This window comes from Salarias fasciatus, chromosome 12, assembly GCF_902148845.1.
Source record: "Salarias fasciatus chromosome 12, fSalaFa1.1, whole genome shotgun sequence".
Classification (NCBI taxonomy): Eukaryota; Metazoa; Chordata; class Actinopteri; order Blenniiformes; family Blenniidae; genus Salarias; species Salarias fasciatus.
This window is the reverse complement of record NC_043756.1, coordinates 17963078-17982376: the sequence shown is the minus strand read 5'-3', so window position 1 is coordinate 17982376 and position 19299 is coordinate 17963078. Positions and strand designations below refer to the sequence as shown.

The following is a 19299-nucleotide window of genomic DNA, read 5'->3' as shown; positions in this document are numbered from 1 at the left end:
TCTCTCTCTCTCTCTCTCTCTCTCTCTCTCTCTCTCTCTCTCTCTCGTTCCTGCCTAGTGCAAATAAAACCAGCAAGTCAGTGCTGTTGCAGAAATGTCTTAATATATTTGCTAATGCTGATAAAACACAGTTCTATATTTTCATGTTGTTAGTGTTTGTAGTCAAAATGTGTTGTTGATGCTCGGTACACGTATCCTACATTCAGCCTTACTGTGGTGCGACGGGATCAGCCAAGCGAGAGCAACGATCACTGTGTTGTGTAAAAATTGTAAATTGCTTTGTGATTAAAAAAAAAAAAAAAAAAAAACGTCAGACAAAACAGGACTGATACCTATAAATGGTGCATGGTCTGGACAAAATGGGACGCTGTGATTTGTTTTAGCTGTTTGTTTTGTGATCTGTAGCAACACAATTGGACTGTTTGGCCCTCGGACTTTTTCAGCTGTGTTTACTCCCACCCAGAGATCCCCAGAGGGCTGTCTGTGAATATGAAGGAAAATGGAAAAATAAAAGAAAAAAAAAATGGGGGGAAAAGCAATGGTGATATTTCATTTCAGTTGTGCCACGATGCTTGTGAATGTGTGCAAACTGGAATATGCAATGCAATTATAATGCTGAGGAACTTGTTTTTTTTTTTTTTTTATTGAAATAGTTACATCTCTGAGAGTATTTTTCAAAGGTTACAGTGAGTTGGATAAAATGGGGGTGTTTTCTTTTGTTCTTTTGTTTGTTCTTCCAAGCTTATTGTATTGATGTTTACCACATTGAGACTTTGAGTTTTTTCTTTCTTTTTTGTTTTTACCGAGTTCACAATGAGCTTGTTTGTGTTGTTGCAAGGTTATAAATGTTACAGACACTTTAGAAGAAGCACTTTGCGCACACACACACACACACACACACACACACACACACACACACACACACACACACACACACACAAACACACACACTATCTTTTCAATAGTACTCAGATTTTGTATTTTAAGACTCAAGACGTGTGAATTATTTGTTTTAATATGTGTTACTACAAACTATTATGTTTATTAGCCAGCACAATAATCAGACCACGAAGAACTGAAAAGATAAATAAGCTTGTACAAAATTCATGTAGTTAGAATGTATTTCACACTAACCAGTTGCTAGAATGATATATTCTAATGGAGTATTTAATATTTGTTATCAGATTTATGAATAGATAACGTTAAAAGAAGTTATATCAAAATATAGGCAGAGTGAATTAGTTTTATTGTAACGCTCTACTCTTATTTTTCCTCCACTATGTCTTTCCTGCATCTCAGTATTGATAAGTGCATTTTGGGTAAACTCTTTCATTGTGGTGCATTCTGGACCTGCGCCTCGGTTTTGCATCATGTCTAGAAACATTGTAATATGTCTGGAAGTGATCTGGCTGAATTTGTGCAGGTTGTTACTCTTAATCAAACAAGGAACAACGGGCCGCACATTTCTTCTCGGCTAGTTTGGGAAATATTTTAATTATTGACTTGAGTGCAGCAGTTGTTAAATTCTTGTTTTGTTTTTTTTTTTGTTTTTTTTTTAATGGTGTTCAGTGGCTCCACACTTTATTTCCCTTCCATGTGTTATTTATTTGTCTGCTCAGAGCCCTCAGATCACCCCACCACCTTATCAGACGACTGTAAATGGGCTAGCATGACTAATATGTTTTCCGCCATGTGTCATTCAGGCTCATAAAACTGGAAAAAGACTACAAGACAGAATTAGAAACATTTGCTTTGCAGTCTCATGAGTGGAAAAACAGTCAGTTATCACTTCATATAGAAATCAGCAGTTTAAATCCTTATTATTATAATCATTATTATTGTTGTGCCACAGTCTTATTTTCTGATCCATTTTGTCTTTGGAGCCTTCTGTCCTCAAGCGTTGGCTGCTGTTTTGCTCAGGGCCAAGAACTGTAATGAGCTTTGATGATCTGCTATTGTTCTTTTACCAATTGAGCCTTTGTGGTGTTGTATGTGTGATCACTAAGCTCTTGACATGCTACACAATAAATATATGCAGCATTTTGTGTGTCCGATCTGTCATTTTGTCTTTTAATTAATCTTGATACTGCTGCCTCCGATATGCATAATATATTAAACCTATTGTTTCACCACTTCATTGTTGATACAAGTTGAGGCAATTAAAATTCACTGTCTAATTCCGATTGTGCCTTGGATGATTAATAATTTACCATGGTTTCTTAATATGTGTTTATAATGCGAATACTCTTCATAAGAGCTCTTTAACTCACTAACCACATTAAAAGTGCACCAATAGCAAGCAAAGGTCAACTCCGATCAGCACAGAGAAAACAGCATAATGAAGAAAAACACAGCACACTGCGGTGCGTGTTCATGTGCGCATGGTATTGTGCACGTACGCCGAAGCGAGGCGGGAATAGCATGCATACATGTGCCTGGACGAGGGAGAATGGGTTGTTTGTGAGCAACACAGAGGAACTTTCTGTGAACGAGTTCACAAGCGTGTGATTTTCTCGCTGCCCGCTGGTGGAATAAGCGGAGAGGAGAGGGCTGCAGAAGCAGTTTGAGGAGAAAGCATATTGGACAATTAAGACCGAAGCTGTGTACTGCGCTGCTCTGTGTGGGGCTGATTGAATCAGAGAGACAGCCACTCACAGCTCTTTGTCTCAGGACATTGCAGGTAATTACCCATAAGTCACTGTTCTCCTGTATTGGATCTTCAGCCCAATTACGCCCACACAAGCCGCCCGCCTCAGCCTCATTTATTACCTCCGGTTGCTTGTTGACCTTTTCTAGACACACAGTCCAACAGGCAATACGGCTACATTGCACCAAGCAGCAGGTGTTGCACTTTGAGGTTTGATACAGCGTTTCATTCACTGAGCCACACATTCATGGCGTTATGGTTATGTAACTGCTGACATATAAAAACAAAGAAGTAGATTGAATGTAAAATAAGTACAATGTTTCTTTATCTCACGATTTGACACAGGAAGAAAAAAGAAGAAAAGAAACACATTTTATTGCAAAATAACAGAACTCAGTATGGTGTTTAGGTTATGTGCCACATCTACACAGACCCATCTGTGATTGTCTGTCTTTCTGTCTCCCTTTGCCCTGTGATGGACGACCAACCTGTCCCAGGCGTCAGCTCTCTTTGTACACTGTTAACGGGGATCGACTCCGGTAACCTTGAATCAGATAAAGCAGTTTAGAACAGACATGACTCCACGAAACCCCCCCATGTTGACATTCCCAGTTAGATGAAGCTGCCTTAGTCAAAGAAACAGTCAATAGCAATAATTGTGTAACCCTAATGCAAAAACCTAGACAACAAACCAAACTGACAATTCAAGGTTGTCTTTTATTATGTATTATTGTTTTATTATCTGTCAGTGGGATAATTAACTAAATTGTTGTGGAGTCAAGTATGTGGAGCAATAATTGGCTAAATAAGATAAAATCAGTCAGAGGAAAATGTCAGAGAAAATTATATAAGACATAAGAAAAAGTAAAGGTACTGTATGACAGTTCAGTTAGTGGAGATGGAGTGTTCTTCAAAACTAGATGACTTTTGTTGGTGGTTGCATGTGCAGATCTGTATTGCCATCTGCTGACAAATGTTGAAAAAAACAACATGGTTAGAGGCATTTTTTTCCCCATCTTCCAACATGGAGTTCCCGAAAATGCAAGCCTATGAAAACGGTTGAACTTCTTGAGAATGCTTGATTTGATTTGAGCTTTATTTCGAACACGTCAACATAATTAAACAGTGAATAATAATTTAATTTTGTCAGTCATATTGAGTGTAACACAAGACACTACTGTGTGTAGATTCTCAGTAGAACACAAATACTTGGAATCGGCTCTATGCTTTGACCATGTATTTCCAGTTGCAGTCGGTACACTGCACCTTTCCAGACGACCGTCCTCTTTCTCCTCCTGGGGCGTCCTTTTTATGCCTCCCAGCACACTACTGTCAGAGAGCCGAGAGATAATTATTCCACGATGAAACTCAGGTGTGTGTCAGCTCCCTCCTTAGCACCCTCTGTTCGAGTCTTTGTTCCAGCAGCATGAGGACGCGGCACCTGACTGTATGGAGTGGCGAAGATTGTTTCCTCACGAGACTTTGAAGACAAGGAGATCTCCCTGTAGCACTTGGACAGATCCAGTGTTGTGTAAAAAAGGTGCAATGCCTCGTCGGTCCAGGAGCTCGTCGATGCAGGTCATTGGCATTGGCATCAAAGCATACAAATATCATTCAAAAACTCGTTTTTGAACTCATCAAACACTTCACAAACTCATTAAAGTAGCACCATCATCTTTATTTCACTCTCTTGTTCATCTCTCTCTTTTCCACACTTGACAAACTCAGCCCAATACAGCTCTCTGCACGAGCATCAGGCATTCAGGGTGATCGTTACCTTCCCACAGAAACCATCATTAAGTACAGAGGGTATTCCAACAGTTACTCACTCATTGCTGTCATATTTCACTTCATCACTCACTGCTATAAAGAGATGTTTGGGCTACTTTCAGAACAAGCTTTGTATAAATGTACACAAATTATAAGCTACATAGAAAATGTATGCAATCACAGAAAAAAAAAAAAAAAAAAGAAACCAGATAGGAATGCTACATGCTCAATATTTGAAATGTGACACTTTACTATTTGGAGGTGTCAGAGACTATCTATTGTATTAATATATGTGCCAAAGAAGACAATTTCTCGCATTTATTGCAGACAGATTTGGTTGATAACATTTTTAAATCTGATCTGGTTTAAGATGCTTTTGCTTTATTACCCAGTGGTGGATCAGTGCTTCAGTTTCTTTCTTTTTTTTTTTTCATTTTGTTCTTTTTTGTAACTAGCTAATAGGCAGTGGTAAATAATGCCTATTTTACACTACAGTGACTGTTGTAATACAATTTATTTTTCTCCCAAATTTATCAGGATTTTGCACATTCTTTGTCATTTTCAAAAGTTTGAAAGTTTAAAGTGTTAATCATGTTTTCGCAGTGCCCTCTCTTTTCTCTCCAGCCTGACATCGTTCAGACACCACTAGAGCGTAGTTTATGTGTCTGGTTTCATAAAGGATGGAGAGAACAAAACAGAAAAGGTCGTTTGCGAACATGATGACCACATACACTGCTGAGAGAGGATGAAAGAAACCCACGGACAGACATATTGAGACAGATAAAAAAAAGACCTAGTCAGTGCATACTGAGAATGCTTGGGCTGATGTGCTTCTTGCCTTGCGTCGTCTATGTCTGTGCGATATTGGGCACTATTTATCTACTCCATATGCCGGCTGTCGGGATTGATCTCCCCTCTCTCAGAGTAATACTTGTTGGTAAAAAGAGCTCTGAGCCCTGATGTTGCTGGCTGGTGGTAATGTGAGGGTGACATCTGGACCAGCTTACAGCTGCTCTCACCCTCAGCTCGCAACACCTGGAGGTCAGGCTCACTGTGCCGGCTGAGGCTGCTGTCAGGCGGCAGGAGGCGAGCGTCACTGTCAGGTCTCCCTGACGTTATTTGCTGCGTCGCCTGTCAGTCCGTGTCACTGTCAGGAGGCTGGCAGAGCCTCGTCACAGTGTCAGAGACCGACCGGCTGCTCGCTCTCTGCTTCGCCAAACAGCCTGCGTCAGTGTCAGCATCAGCTGGTCTTCGGAGAGGCTTCGTTGTCAGAGCCTGCTGTCCACTGTCAGCTGTGTTTTGACTTTCACCTCGTCTTTTCTGCAGCTCAAGGCATGCCGGCATCTCCGTGCGCCACCTGCATCACGTGCCCAGCATCTGCTTGCTGCATCTGGCTTAAATCTACACCTTGTTGACCGTGAGACCACGCGCCAGCTTGGTCATGTGCCTGCTGCTGAACGCCATGTTGACTATGACTTTGTCCATGGTCAGAACCAGCACCATCATGACTTCCATGATGATGATGATGATGACCATGGTCGTGATTCTGGCCGTGACCAAAGCCACGAGGTTGGAAATCATGTTGATCGCCATGTTGATCGCCATGGTGCCCACCGCCGTGACCGTGATGATGCCCATGATGGTGACCATGATGGTGACCATGGTGGTGACCATGACCGTGATCATGGTTTACAGGAGGAGCACCATCTGTGTCAGGCTGTGCATCTGCTTTCTCTTTGCACTCCTCTGGGATCTCAGCGCTCTGCAAAAAAACAAAGAAACAAACAAAAAAAGTCATAAAATATTAAAGCCTGTCTTTTAATGGTACTTCACACTTTGATAGCTCATCTGTCTGTATTTGCAGAGTTAGATGTGATCTATACCTCATACGTGCACTCTCCACATAAGCGCTTGCAGTAGGTGTCTTTGATCGCTCCCTCAATGTGGCCGTACCCAATGATGGAATAAGGAAGCGAAATTTTCTTGGCAAGGCGGCCACACCTGATGGTAGATAAACAGGTAACTGAGGTTAACTACAGGTTGAACATAACAGGAGGTAGAAGCAAAACCAAACTTGAAGTCTTGATTTCCCTGCTATGTGAAAGAATATGAAAGTAACAAACCTGTCATAGATGAGAAAGTCATCCTTGTTTCCATTCAGCGCCTGCCAAACATCAGGCTGCTGCTCGTCCTGCTTGTAGAGAGTGATGTTCTCAGACAGTCTCTGGGCCATCATGGAGTGCAGGCGCTGTGCCTGCTCCCCCTGGTGGTTGACGACCATGTAGACCACATCCTTCAGACCCTGACTCTCCATGTTTTGGCGCAGGCTGTCCATTCTGCCCAGAAAAGGGAATATTATCTCAAACATCATTCTTAAAGTTACAAACTCATTAATAGTTCCCTAATGAAATAGAAAAGGGTGTGCTCAACTATTGTTCCAAATTTTAACACATGTTGAGGCATGATGATATTAGAGAGTATAAGACAAATATAACACAGCTTTGACATCCAGGTTATTGTGTTCCTGATGCAGTAATGAAAGTGGCTTAGTGGCGAACAAAGCAGCATTAACGTGTGAAAGCATGCATCATAAAGACTGATGAAACTTTGATCCTTCAGCAGATTTGTCAATGAAGCTGAAATTTGATTCAAATAATTTCACAAGAAACAAACTTTGAAGAAAAAATATGACCCCAGTTTGCATGATTTTGATTTTTTACTTCTTCTTTAATAAAACAAAGGAAGGCAATGGAGTTATGTAAAAGTTTTTTTATGCAATGACTTTATAACCCCAGCACACCTCAGATCACACTGAGCTATATTTGGCCTCTGATCTCAAATGAGCTTGACATCCCCGGTCTGGGCTGCTTCAAATGTGACTTGGATATAGTGTTTTATTTCTATTTTTAATCCTTTCAGTGGCAGAGGTGCTGGTCCTGTGAGTTAAGAGGTGCATACCTGGAAGCCTGCACCAAACAGAACAGTCAGCTGGCCTGGAGAAGGGCCACCACCGTCACCCTGCCCATGGAGGCCTGCATGGGATACACATCTCCTATCTTCCAGGCTGGAGGCATCTGACAGCTGGGCCCGCCCCCATCACTCTCTGCCGCGCCCCCATGGAGCAGGCAGAGAGTGAGGAGCAGGCTGAGGCACGCCCACATCTCTGTGGTGCCCCCTCACTGCCCCAGTCTGAGGGAGGGGAGGAGAGGGAGAAATTGGAGAGGAGGCAGAAAGGGGTGGAAGAGGAGAAAGAAGCTGGTCAAAGCCTGTACGCAAAAATGACCCAGTTGTCTGGGAAAGGGTCAATTCTTGGAAGTTCCTTTCTAGAATCACTTTTCACTCTGGTGCAGGCTGAATATGAAGTGTAGTTTGAACTAATCACGTCACAGATCCCAAAGTAAATATCATTAAATACAGTCAAAAATAGCAGTGTTGAAAGTTAACTCTACATTTCTGCAATCTGTGACTCCAGTCACGACAAGTGCAAACATCAAGTTATGCATTCTTGATTTTACATCCAAAAGTTGGTCGCTGCATGCATTTACACTATTTACATTTTTTTACAAGTTCAGCATTTTAGTGTAGTCCACTGTGATGTGTGTTTTTATTTATCTACTTTCCCATCATTGCTGTTAAAAACTTCATATTGACTTTGTTTCTAGATCATCTGACAAAATGTAATAAATTCTGTCTCTTACCCCTGGGTTAAAAAGCTTCCTTCCCTTAGCTCAGCTCTTTGTCACTGCAACTCCAGGAACAAAAACAAGCCTCTTCCTCCACTGCTCCCCCCTTTTATACTCCGCCTGTTGTTTTTCTGTCAGGAAGGAGGACAAAGTTCAGGCACAGCTGTATGCTGATGCCTGCACTTCTCTAAAATTAAAAAAGCCACTGTAATGACATCTCCTCATGTGGAAAGGATAAAACATTTAAAAAGGGAAAAGTTAAGCACCACCTGGCTGATTGATAAGCTTAAACAAGTTAATGAAAAGAGGAGGAATGACTTACTTCTGTTACATGACTGAAAAAGGTAGCGGTTAAATCATTGATTTCCTTTCGTGAAACTTATTGGATTTTGTTGTATAAACTTTACTGCTAAGAACATGGAACAGCATTGTGCAATTCTCTTTTTGCAGAGGGAGGGGAAGTGAAAAAGAACATTGGGAGGGACTCTGGTAAGTGTCCAGCATGTCTCTGACAAACACAACTGGAGAGAAAATGATGATCAGGCGCATGCACAGGAGGCATGCTCTCACCAAGGCAACCAAACATACTACACCAATAAAAGCCTGACAATGTTACAAGGGTGCTAATAAGGACACAAAACATCCTTATGCTTTAATAATTCATAGCAGCACATAATACAATAGTTTATCAGAAAGTAAGAATCTGGGTCACACACGAAAGAAGAATTTCTATTCTATTCTGTTCTGTTCTGTTCTGTTCTGTTCTGTTCTAACGCTGAGTGATAAATTGTGTGTTTTGGAGTAAAACTGGAATTTTATAGTAGATGAATCAAAATCTCAAAATTTCAGGGATTTGCATGAACTATTTTGTTGACTCGTTTACCTCTGTTTCAGAACTATTGCCCATATCTTGCATAACATTTAAATACCGAAGGACTTATCGTCAAAGAAAGTAAGACAGTGTTCTGTTTTAAAAGACTTTTTACACCTGACAATAAAAAGTCTCAAAGTACAATTGTGTGGGTTGTCAGTCTGCAAATATAGGCCGTGCAGCTGGAAATACAGAATGAGATAAGTTAGGTTCAAAAGTCATTTTACGTTTGAGATAACGGTTCGACAAAGATTCATGCTTTCAAACTCAAGTGATAAAAATTGTTATCTGATAATTTAAAAAAGTTTTATCTGTTACATATGCACTAACCTACTTTTCGTCTGTCAGTGGTGTTTATTCATCTCTATGGAAAGATCGTGGCTGTTCTTTTTCTTCTTGTTTCTTCCTGCAATGTTGCTGCATTGACATGCGCTATGCTCATGGTGTCAGTGCACAGAGTAAATGGGGTCACCTGCACTACTTCATCACTCAGGACAGTGAGATACCACAACTTCAGGCAGAGCAGTCGATACAGCAAAGGGCAGCATGCAGCTTCCCGGAGCTCTCAGTTTATTCAGTCACCAAGTGTTATTCATTAACAGTCTGGTGTTGAGTTCATGACCTATTTCAGGACTCTGTGACCTATGAAATCACAATAACATTTTATAGATGTGAGCTCTCAGCAAGAGATTGTTGGATAGGACTGATTTTCATCTTATTTAATTTGAAGAGCTACAGGAGAAGTAATTCAGACAGTTATAGTCAAAGTAAAATAAAGTTCAAGGACAGATAAGTTAGACAAGTTCTCTGGGGTATGTAAGACTGAATCAAACATGGCTCGAACATTGAAAATGCAATTCTATGCCCCTGTCACTTAATAAATACATTTCCCTTGCCTTGCATGAAAGCTATTGGACAGTAACTCAATCTAAAGAAGATCAGTTGAACCCCTTCTTTCAAATCCCTCTTGCTACAGAGTTAGCTTTAACTATAAGACTCCAAACCCATTTAGATTCCTGCAGATGAGTTCGTACAGGAACCTATGTCAGTTTTTAATATCTGATTAAAGTTGCAAGAAAAAAAACCCCTGCAAAACACAAACAAAATGTTAGAGGAAAAATACAGTTCCCTATATAATCCTTTCAGTAACAGGCAAGTCATTTTAACCAGTATGCTACAGAGACACCTGGAGGCCACAGCAGTATTGTGCACTATTTGTTTTCCCATCTGTGGAACTTATAAATTAGTTGTTTGGGCCGCTACACTACAGAGCCAACTATGGTTGACTGCACATTTATCTGTTTAATTTTCCTTTTGGGGAACAACATACTGTACATATGCCAGTCTTCAAATGTGGTTTAAATCTCTGGCTCCCCAGCTACATCCAGCTCCATCAACATTTGTCTTAACCACAAAGATTTACTTCACTGTGGAAATCACATGAATGAGGTCTCCCCAGAGTTTTCTGCATTGTTTTGAGTGCAGATACAAAATGTGTTTATTAAAAATGGTTCTGCTGATATTCATCAGTCATCCATCATCATCCATCGTCCATTCAGCTCTGTGAAACTCCTGTATATAGTTTTCGTTTCTCACATTTTTCTATTATATTGTGCACATGTGTCTGTCTTAACTGTATATTCAAATTATATTTACTCTATATCCGTTATTATTATTGTAGTGTACAAATGTGCCTATCTTAAAAATATATGTAAATTATATTTAATTTATATCTGTTATTCAATTATATCTGTCTTAAATTTATATTTAAATTATATTTAATTATGTTGGTTAGCTTACATCTGTTATTTAATTATAGCTATCCTAAATTTATGTTTGAATTATATTTTTCTATGTATGGTTGGGCTTTGTAAATTTCACATTTCACATTTCTATTCGATTTATATTTCTTTTCTCTGCGCTGCTGGAACACTGCATTTTTCCCCTGTGGGAAAAATGAAGGACTTTCAATCAATTTAAATCAATCTAAATTATTCAAATGATGACATGAGACAAGGCACCAATCAAATTTGATTTGCAACTGTAGATAGCATTTCTACATTTGCAAAAGAATAATAAAACACAGTAGATGTATGACAATAGATATCTGTACTTCCATTTAAAAGGTGCCTTTGAATGACCAGGACTCTATGGCTGTAGCTCTGTCACGTGACTCACTTTGCACCAATATGGTTCCTTCTTTCTTTATGAAAATGTCATTTAGAACTTTCCGGACTGAGGAGTTTGCAACAATGTATCATTTTAAATGATGTCATCATCTAATTCGACCTAGATATGCCAATGAGCCTCTATACAAATTAGAAGATGACGTCATCTAAGTGAGGAGTTGTCAACAATGTATAAGTTTTAAAGGTCTTTTGTTTTTTCCAAAACACAATAAAGTGCATCATATTTAATTTAATCATCAAGCATTTAATGTAAATGTTAACATTATTTCACATTATGCATTTTCATTTAAATCATTTTGACACTGTAATACATTTGAGTAAATCTGAGAGAACAAAAATCTTCACCATCTATTAATAGTTGTTTCATTTTGGGGGAAAGCTTTGAGTGATGTATATCCTGTTTAACCATAGATTTAAGTGGTATAGGAATAGAATTAGTTTATCTTAGAGAAATAGAATACCATTTGATCCAATTAAATAAGTAATTCTGCATCATTTAAAAATATTGACTGTCACCACTGTAGTAACTGTAACTGTAACTAAGCAACGCTAGTCGGCGTCTTTGACTTCGCAAGGGCTTATGGGATACCGAGGCCTAGCTGTCGAACGACCGCCCTTTTCGTAGCATCGGGGCTAGAACAGCAGTACATGCGTCGTTCTAAATATCGTCGGATACTAACTGTCTGAAGCAGCGTAGCCAGACTTGGGGTGAGTATACCGATAGGGTTTTAAGTTCGATTTAACCCATCGTGGTTGAAATTTGGTATTCTGTCCGGGAAAAGTGTATTTTAATGCGCGGTTTGATGACGTAATGTTGCCTGTCAGACACGAAATGGCGAGCATGCTAGAAGGCCCGTTACCTGCAGCCCCGAGGGGCTGGAGGTCGTTTTCGCCCTTAATTTATCATTGTGGAATTGGTGGGATAGCTGTATCAACACCTTTTAGTGTAGACTGTGATGCTTATGTATTTACTGGGTATGTAACCTGCTTATTTTCTGTCTGCCGTGAGGTATAGAGTGTTGTTTTTGCTCAACATGCTAAAGCTAAGCTGCCAGGACCAGTTTGGCTTGCTTATAAATCCCCATGTGACACTTCTAGGGTTCTTTTAGTGTTAAAAACTATGTTATAAGTGAAATATCTGGATCGACTCTGAAACGTTCGCGTGCATTCATTGTATAGCCTTTACCTTTTTGTTTAAGGTAAATTCCAAACGTCCCCTGGCTTTTTGTTGTAAGTTGTAATTCTAAAACACTCATTTCTTATCTTTCGCCTCTTTGTTGTCTATTTGCGTGCAATCCTGCAAGCTTTTAACACTGATCTAGAGTTCTGATGGAGAAGAGCGTACTTTGTTTTGATGAGGCAAGAATTGCCCAGTATTACCAGCAGGTTATGGTGGACACTTTGGGTGATGTTTATGAAAGTTTACTCACTCAAACAAGATGGTTAATCTATTGCATTTTCTTGAGTAAAGTTGTTTCTTCCAACATTTCAATCCAGAAAATCTGTATTCTTGAATTAAATGGAGATTATTCTACATTAGGTACGTTTAACTCTTACTTCTTCCTGATATATATTGTTTCCTCAGGCCTCTCCAAGTGAGAATCAGTAGCAAACAAAAGCTGTCGGTCATTGGTACATTTGGAAATCTCAGTTCTGCATGTCATTTGTTATGCCTATCATGTCCTGCGCCTTTTAGGCTGTATTGCATTTAAATGACATGAATCACCCAAGTAAAAGTTCTATCAATGTCTTTGGCAATACATTAACTTATTCTTTTCAATTCTTGTTAAGATTTCTTAAAAACTTTCTTTTGCATACACACAGAGGCATCAGGTGAGTGATGGCAGCAGAGATGGCGGCGGAGGTGGAGGTGGATGTTCCCAGTGAATACCCAGCTCATTACAAGGTGATGATGGACAAGCTTAACGAGCAAAGACAGCTGGATCAGTTCACTGACATCACACTGATTGTGGATGGTAAATACTTCTAAAGCTCACTTTTGTTATTATCTTGCTAAAATTCTGAAGCTACATGACTTTTTTGTATGTTTCTTTGCTATTGCAGGACATCAGTTCAGAGCCCATAAAGCGGTGTTAGCAGCATGCAGTCAGTTTTTTCACAAGTTCTTCCAGGATTTCACCCAAGAGCCACTGGTGGAGATTGAAGGTATTCTGTGTTTCTGTTTGATTTTTTTTTTTTTAAAGTGCAGCCCAATGGGGACGATTGTGATAGCTGTCACTCACATTATCAGATAGATATCCTCCAAATATAGGGTTAGGGGTATATGTCCAAATAAGACTTTTTTGTGTTTTGGACTTGATTCTGGATCTTTGTTTCAGAATACATTCATTCAGAGTAGGAATTATTAGAACAGAATGAAAAGTGAAGCCGACAGTGCTCTCTGGTGGACATAGTATGTTATAGTGACACTTCAGTCTCAATGATGCCAAAATCACAGTAATATATTTTTTTCTCATCAACAACTTTTGGTTCAAACGTGTGGCTTTTTTTCCATTTTGAGTAGACATGTTGCTGGACAACATAACCAACAAACCATGAACCAATCTTAGCCACTTTTGGTGGCTATTATTACTGTTGGTACTGCTTGACTGGCAATACTGTACTGTAATTGTACTGAAATACTGTCATTTAAATTGTTTCTACACTTGCACTGCTCAGAAAATAAAATGGGGGGAGCAATAGATTTTATTGCATTGTACGTATATACGTGACTTTTTTATTGAAGGTGATTTAAAACATCAAGTTATTATTGTTATTATGTCTTAAAAGGCAACGTTTGGAGACACCCCTTAGTTAGAGCTGGGCTATAAAATGCTAAACATATATATTGCAAAATAACTTTTCCTAGATAGACATGTGTTGTCAATAGAGTTTTTGATAGATTGCATTCATCCATGCTTTGATAGTACTTATTTTTAAGATATTACATTTTCTTTCTTGTTTTCTATTTATTTGCACTAAATCGTCTGGATTATGCATTATTGTTTGTATGTTTGTGCATTATTGTGCTCATTCCGCTGGTCTGACCCACTCTAGTTTACTCCACAACCAAGTATGACACAGCTGACTCAAAGCCCTTTTTTTCTCGCCATTTTTCTGGAGAATTCTTATGTTTATGTTGTGCAGCTGTAGGGTAATAAAATTGCCTGTAGCTTTCTTTTTTTTTGCTCTTTCTGGCTAACGTGCTCTTGTTTCAACGTGTGCAGGTAGACGTAGAGGTAGATGTTTGCACATCTTTGTTGCTGTTATATCGAGCAGGTTACATTAACCTCTGTTCTTTTTTGCCACATTTCAACAGGAGTGAGTCACACGGCCTTTCGCCAGCTGATGGAGTTCACTTACACGGCCACTCTGGATATAGCCGGAGAAGAACAAGCCTATGATGTGTGGAAGGCTGCCGAATACCTACAAATGCAAGAAGCCATCAAAGCACTCAATAATCAGTCAGTATTTAATGTAAATATTCTTGAAGCATCTGTGAAATGTTTAAACAGCCGGGAAGAAATGTCTCTAGAATACTCATGCTAAATAGCTACAACCTTCTGTTGTAGAATTAATGAGAGTTCCTCACTGACGACAAAGAAAGGCAAAAAGAGGAAGATTGCCGAGACATCAAATGTGATCACAGAAACGTTGCCCTCAGTGGAGGGTGAGCAGGTCAGTCTTTTCTTGATTATTACAATAAAACATTTTACTCTAAAGTTAAGTTAACTAGACGTGTCTGTCAGTTAAGGGTTTCTTCTGGTCTTGCAACTGTCTGTATGAATTAGAATTAGATGACTTTGAGTACATTTAGTTAATGAGACTGCATCTATTTATCGCCCTGCAGGGCGAGATTGAAGTTTTTGAGGATGAAGCAGTTGAAGTAGAAGAGTCTGGGCTGGAGGAGGTAGTTGATGCTGCGAAGAACGCCCAGGCGGCGTCGGATGACTCTGCTTTGGCTCTCCTTGCCGACATAACGAGCAAATACCAGCAGGGAGAGCCAACTCTCCACGTGATCAAGAAGGAGGCAATAGAAGAGGCAAGATGACTTTTTGAAATTTGGAAATACAACGTGTGATTTTGAGAATATGAATTAAAATGTTGTTATCGGTGTCTGTGCATTGCAGGAGGTTGTGTATCACGAGGAACTGGTAGCCCCCAAGGTATTGGAGAACGTCGAAGTTGTCGAGGTCCAGATTTCACAAGTAGACAACTTGTTCCGCTGCAATAAGTGTGACCGCAGCTTCAAGCTGTACTACCACCTCAAGCAGCATTTGAAATCACACCAGGGTTCGCTGGAAAAGCCCCATGTGTGTGGCCACTGCGGGAAAGCCTACTCACGGGAGGGTGCCTTGAAGCAGCACGTCAGCACGTTCCATTTCGATGCTGAGGAACTGTCTCGAAACCAGAAACCCCAAAAGAAAGTGCACGTCTGTGAATACTGCAGGAAGCACTTCGACCACTTCGGTCACTTCAAGGAGCACTTACGGAAGCACACTGGTGAGGAAAAAAAAGTGGATCACTGTAGTTTTTAGCCTCATTCTGAGCAGTTTTATGTAACTATGTTTGCCCATTGCACACATTATAAGTCTAACATATGTGCCTGTCTTTTCGTGCTTGTTTTTAGGTGAAAAACCTTACGAGTGCCCAGATTGTCATGAGCGGTTTGCAAGGAACAGCACATTGAAGTGCCATATGGCAGCCTGTCAGAACGGGGCCGGAGCCAAGAAAGGCCGAAAGAAGCTCTATGAATGTCAGGTACTGTTTCGCCACAATGCTGCCAGTAGGCAGGCCTCACTGCCTCCCTCCTCCCACACTTAAAAAAACTCACTCTTCCGTAATCTCACACCTTTCCTTTGCCCTCAGGTCTGCAGCAGTGTGTTCAACAGCTGGGACCAGTTCAAAGACCACCTGGTGAGCCACACTGGAGTCAAGCCAAATCACTGCACCATGTGCGACATGTGGTTCACTCATGCCAAAGAGCTGAAGGCCCACCTCAAAGACGTCCACGCCATCGAGGACAAGTCCAGTGAGGAGGTGGTCGTCTCCGACCCCGCCGCCACGGCCGCCCTCACCATCGCGACGCAGAGCATAGAAGGAGGGGGGACGGTCCTGCTGGACGACGGGATCCAAGTGGAGCACGTCACGGTGGAGCCGGTGGAAGTGATGGATATGGAGCAGACGGCGACGGTCGTGGTGGAGGACGGCGGGGTGACGGAGATGTGCGAGGAGGACATGGAGAGACTAAAACAGGCAGGGGTGCAAATCCAGGTGGTGCACGTGACCACGACTGAAGTGGACGGGCAGCATGTGGTGAACTCTCAGGTGGAGGTGGAGGGAGAGGTGGTCAACGTGGAGGAGGCAATCCAAACAGTGGTTGTATGAGAACCTGGAGGAGGATACAGCATGTCGCCTCAATATGTCCTTGAATGTCTCTGTTCCCGACACTCGCACTCTTTGAACTTAGAACTACGGACAGAGTTTCTGCTCATAATTTATTTATTTTGAAGCATTTTGCCATAGTCATGGTGTCTCCAGTGGGTTTTCAATCCTTTTTTTGTTTATGTTTCTACTTTCTCATTTTTATGATATCCTTATTAACTTGGATCACTTGGCATCATAATTTGACGACAAATGAATTTTGCAGCTCATTCAACATTTTGTTTGCCGCTGTTTTTTCCAAACTGTTATTGCTGCAATTTTGCTGATGTTTATTTTCATATCAACTTTGGTGTTTTCGTAGGAAAAAAAAAAAAGATCCAAGATGGAATAAAACTGGTTTTGTGAATAACTGGTCCTTTTATCCTCATGAGATTTGTTTGACAACCAGTATATCATCAATTGAATTTAAAGCTGTTGAAGTATTGATGTTTAGGGTTAGGGTTATTATTGAATACTATTGAGTATATATTGAGCAATATTATTACTATTACAGCACTAATCAAGAGGCAGGTGCTTCTTTAACAAGAGACAAACGCCTTTCCACTCCATTAGATTACTTCCACGGCCACGTCATGGTCCCCTGACCCCACTTTGACCTGCTGCGACACGCACGCGCGTTCACAAACACACACGCACACACACACCCAGCTTATGTTACCTGGCGATATCCGCCGTCTGCACGCAGCACGGGGACAGCTCCGGCGGCACTGGATCTGAAGAGGGGCTCGATGCCAGCCTCTGATTGGACGCGGGGCGCACGCGGCCGCCCTCAGGCAGCTGCTGATTGGTCCGTTCTCCTGCCCGTCAGGGTGGATTTCCCTCACAACAGCCTGCGCCGGGGAGAAGCTGCGGAGCTGTCGGCGGGGCTCAATGTCACCCGGCTTCGCTGAGGATGGCTGTGGCAGCGGGGCCGGTGAACACGGTCGCCGCGCGCGCATGGAGACACTCCCGCATGTAAGATTGATTCTCACCGGTCACATATGAGGTGTTTTTTTTAAAGGGTTCGGTTATTGATGAGAGATGATCACAGTGGACGGCCTGCTGCGCGGGATTAACTGTTGACTGTCGCTAAATGCGTGCAGGCAAATTACTTTGCGTGCACGAAAATAAGCTTTTGTTCAAAATACGTTGCTTTTAAAATGTTGTTTCTTCTAAAGTAGAGGCCACGGCAGGCAGGAATCACTGTAATCTCACTACTGCAGGATTCGCATCATCTCCCTATATGAGACTGAGGCTCACAGTATTCACTATTTCTTTGTATGTATAGGTATATCTTTCACCTCACATGGTTTATTATTATTACAGTAATCGCAGTTTTTACGTTTTAAAGTTTATTTCTTCTTTAAGCATCTTCCCACGCACGTGACACACGCGCGTGCATGGTGTAACATTTACACTTTGGGGAATCAGCTCGAGTCCAATCAACTTCTTTTCCATTTCTGATCAAGCAAAAGTCAATGACACCGAGCTCTGAATGGACTGAGTGTGACTTGGCACCTGTTGCACTCAGAATGGAGTTTCAGTTCTTATGATTTTTCTGACCAATTTTAATCTTTGTTTCATTGAAGTACTTCCTCAGTTCTTTAAGTAATGTGTAGAAAACAATCACAGATGTCCACAGATTCCCATAAAAAAAACACAAAATCAAATGGCACACACTGAAATGAAAAAAAAAAGTTATTCATTCATGTCATAAAGAACTATGACAAAAAACGTGGTTTTTTCCTCCTGTAGGAAGCTGATGAGTATATGATGTGAAAGATCAGGTTGGTTATTTGTAATCTTTTGCAGGACACTGTCTTTTGTTTTGTTTTCCCACCTTAATGATATTTGTCCTCAATTTTCATTCTTTTGATGTCTCATCAGTCAGGGAACATGAAGCATTGTGCTTCCCGTTTTTGTTATTTTAACAAATCTTTTTAATGTGCTGATCACGAATAACAAGCAAACTCAGATGGCTCTTTGACGATAAGAGAAATAAATGCCCAAACAGATTTTCAATTCGGATCATGGGTTGCAGGATTTATGGTTGTCTGCTGCATTGTTATTGTGCACCCTGCATACAGTGTCATGGTAACTTTGTTCAGGCCTCAGAGACACACAGTATCTAGCTGACTGTGTTGCTAACAGCGATGCACAGAATGGTATTATGTGTTCTGTTGTGAGGTTTATGTAATCACAGAAGATCTGTTTTTTGCAGCAGCAGCAGTAGTTAATGTACAAGTGTAGAAAGAAAAATGTTACCTGGACTAAAAAGCACTGAATGCTCTTTTATTTTAGCAGACCATTCCCACAGTGTTTCCTAGAGCTGTGGCTTCAGTGTATACACAGTTTGGGACTGATTGGGGGAAGGGTTTAAGAGGTCAGCCCGGTTTTTCTGAAATGTGAAATATTTGCCCTGTAAATTCCACCCGGCCCTGCCTCCCTGCTCCTATAGGCCTCACGCTCATTGTTACAGCTCTTTCACTCTTGTCAGCTGTGTGTCTCAATTACCACAGCGGGGAGCTTTGTGTGCTCACTGTGCGAGCACGCTCAAGTGTACAGATTTACCCGGCTGTGAAGAAAAGATGTACCAATGTGCACCTGAATGGAGAAGAGTGAGTGAGATCTAAACTCTTTTGGAATGAGTGGCAAAATTAGGGGCTTCTCAATGAGAGAGGAATTCTGTCCTCATTCAGAGAAGCAGTTCCTTCA

At 40.9% G+C, this 19299-nt stretch overlaps 2 protein-coding genes and 1 long non-coding RNA gene across 4 annotated transcripts; 1 reads left to right on the top strand and 2 right to left on the bottom strand.

Moving 5' to 3' along the window:
- Positions 1–552: 552 nt before the first annotated feature.
- LOC115397626 (uncharacterized) lies at positions 553–15993 on the bottom strand. Its single transcript, XR_003932524.1, has 3 exons — positions 15981–15993; positions 3081–3084; positions 553–623 (listed from the first exon to the last, which is right to left on the bottom strand). It is a non-coding gene; the product is annotated as an uncharacterized LOC115397626 (long non-coding RNA).
- selenop (selenoprotein P) lies at positions 4774–8231 on the bottom strand. The gene is made up of 5 exons (XM_030104039.1): positions 8116–8231; positions 7376–7606; positions 6541–6753; positions 6301–6418; positions 4774–6179 (listed from the first exon to the last, which is right to left on the bottom strand). The coding sequence occupies exons 2-5, from the start codon at positions 7576–7578 to the stop codon at positions 5439–5441; spliced, it is 1275 nt and encodes a 424-aa protein (XP_029959899.1). The 5' UTR covers positions 7579–7606; positions 8116–8231; the 3' UTR covers positions 4774–5438.
- On the top strand, positions 11764–16958 carry znf131 (zinc finger protein 131). Of its 2 annotated transcripts, none has more exons than XM_030104037.1 (9): positions 11764–11868; positions 12985–13136; positions 13225–13326; positions 14480–14624; positions 14733–14838; positions 15011–15202; positions 15291–15663; positions 15791–15921; positions 16030–16958. In XM_030104037.1, the coding sequence occupies exons 2-9, from the start codon at positions 13001–13003 to the stop codon at positions 16546–16548; spliced, it is 1704 nt and encodes a 567-aa protein (XP_029959897.1). In that variant the 5' UTR covers positions 11764–11868; positions 12985–13000; the 3' UTR covers positions 16549–16958. The 2 variants fall into 2 exon arrangements, with proteins under 2 accessions (XP_029959897.1, XP_029959898.1); XM_030104038.1 differs by lacking the exon at positions 11764–11868 and adding an exon at positions 11999–12135.
- The last annotated feature ends 2341 nt before the right edge of the window (positions 16959–19299 follow it).

Excerpts from the sequence above, each read along its gene's own strand:
- znf131 (XM_030104037.1), top strand. The coding sequence starts at position 13,001 with ATGGCAGCAGAGATGGCGGCGGAGGTGGAGGTGGATGTTCCCAGTGAA. Across the intron at positions 13,327-14,479 it reads GCCACTGGTGGAGATTGAAG|GAGTGAGTCACACGGCCTTT; the intron begins GTATTCTGTGTT and ends ACATTTCAACAG. Across the intron at positions 15,922-16,029 it reads AGAAGCTCTATGAATGTCAG|GTCTGCAGCAGTGTGTTCAA; the intron begins GTACTGTTTCGC and ends CTTTGCCCTCAG.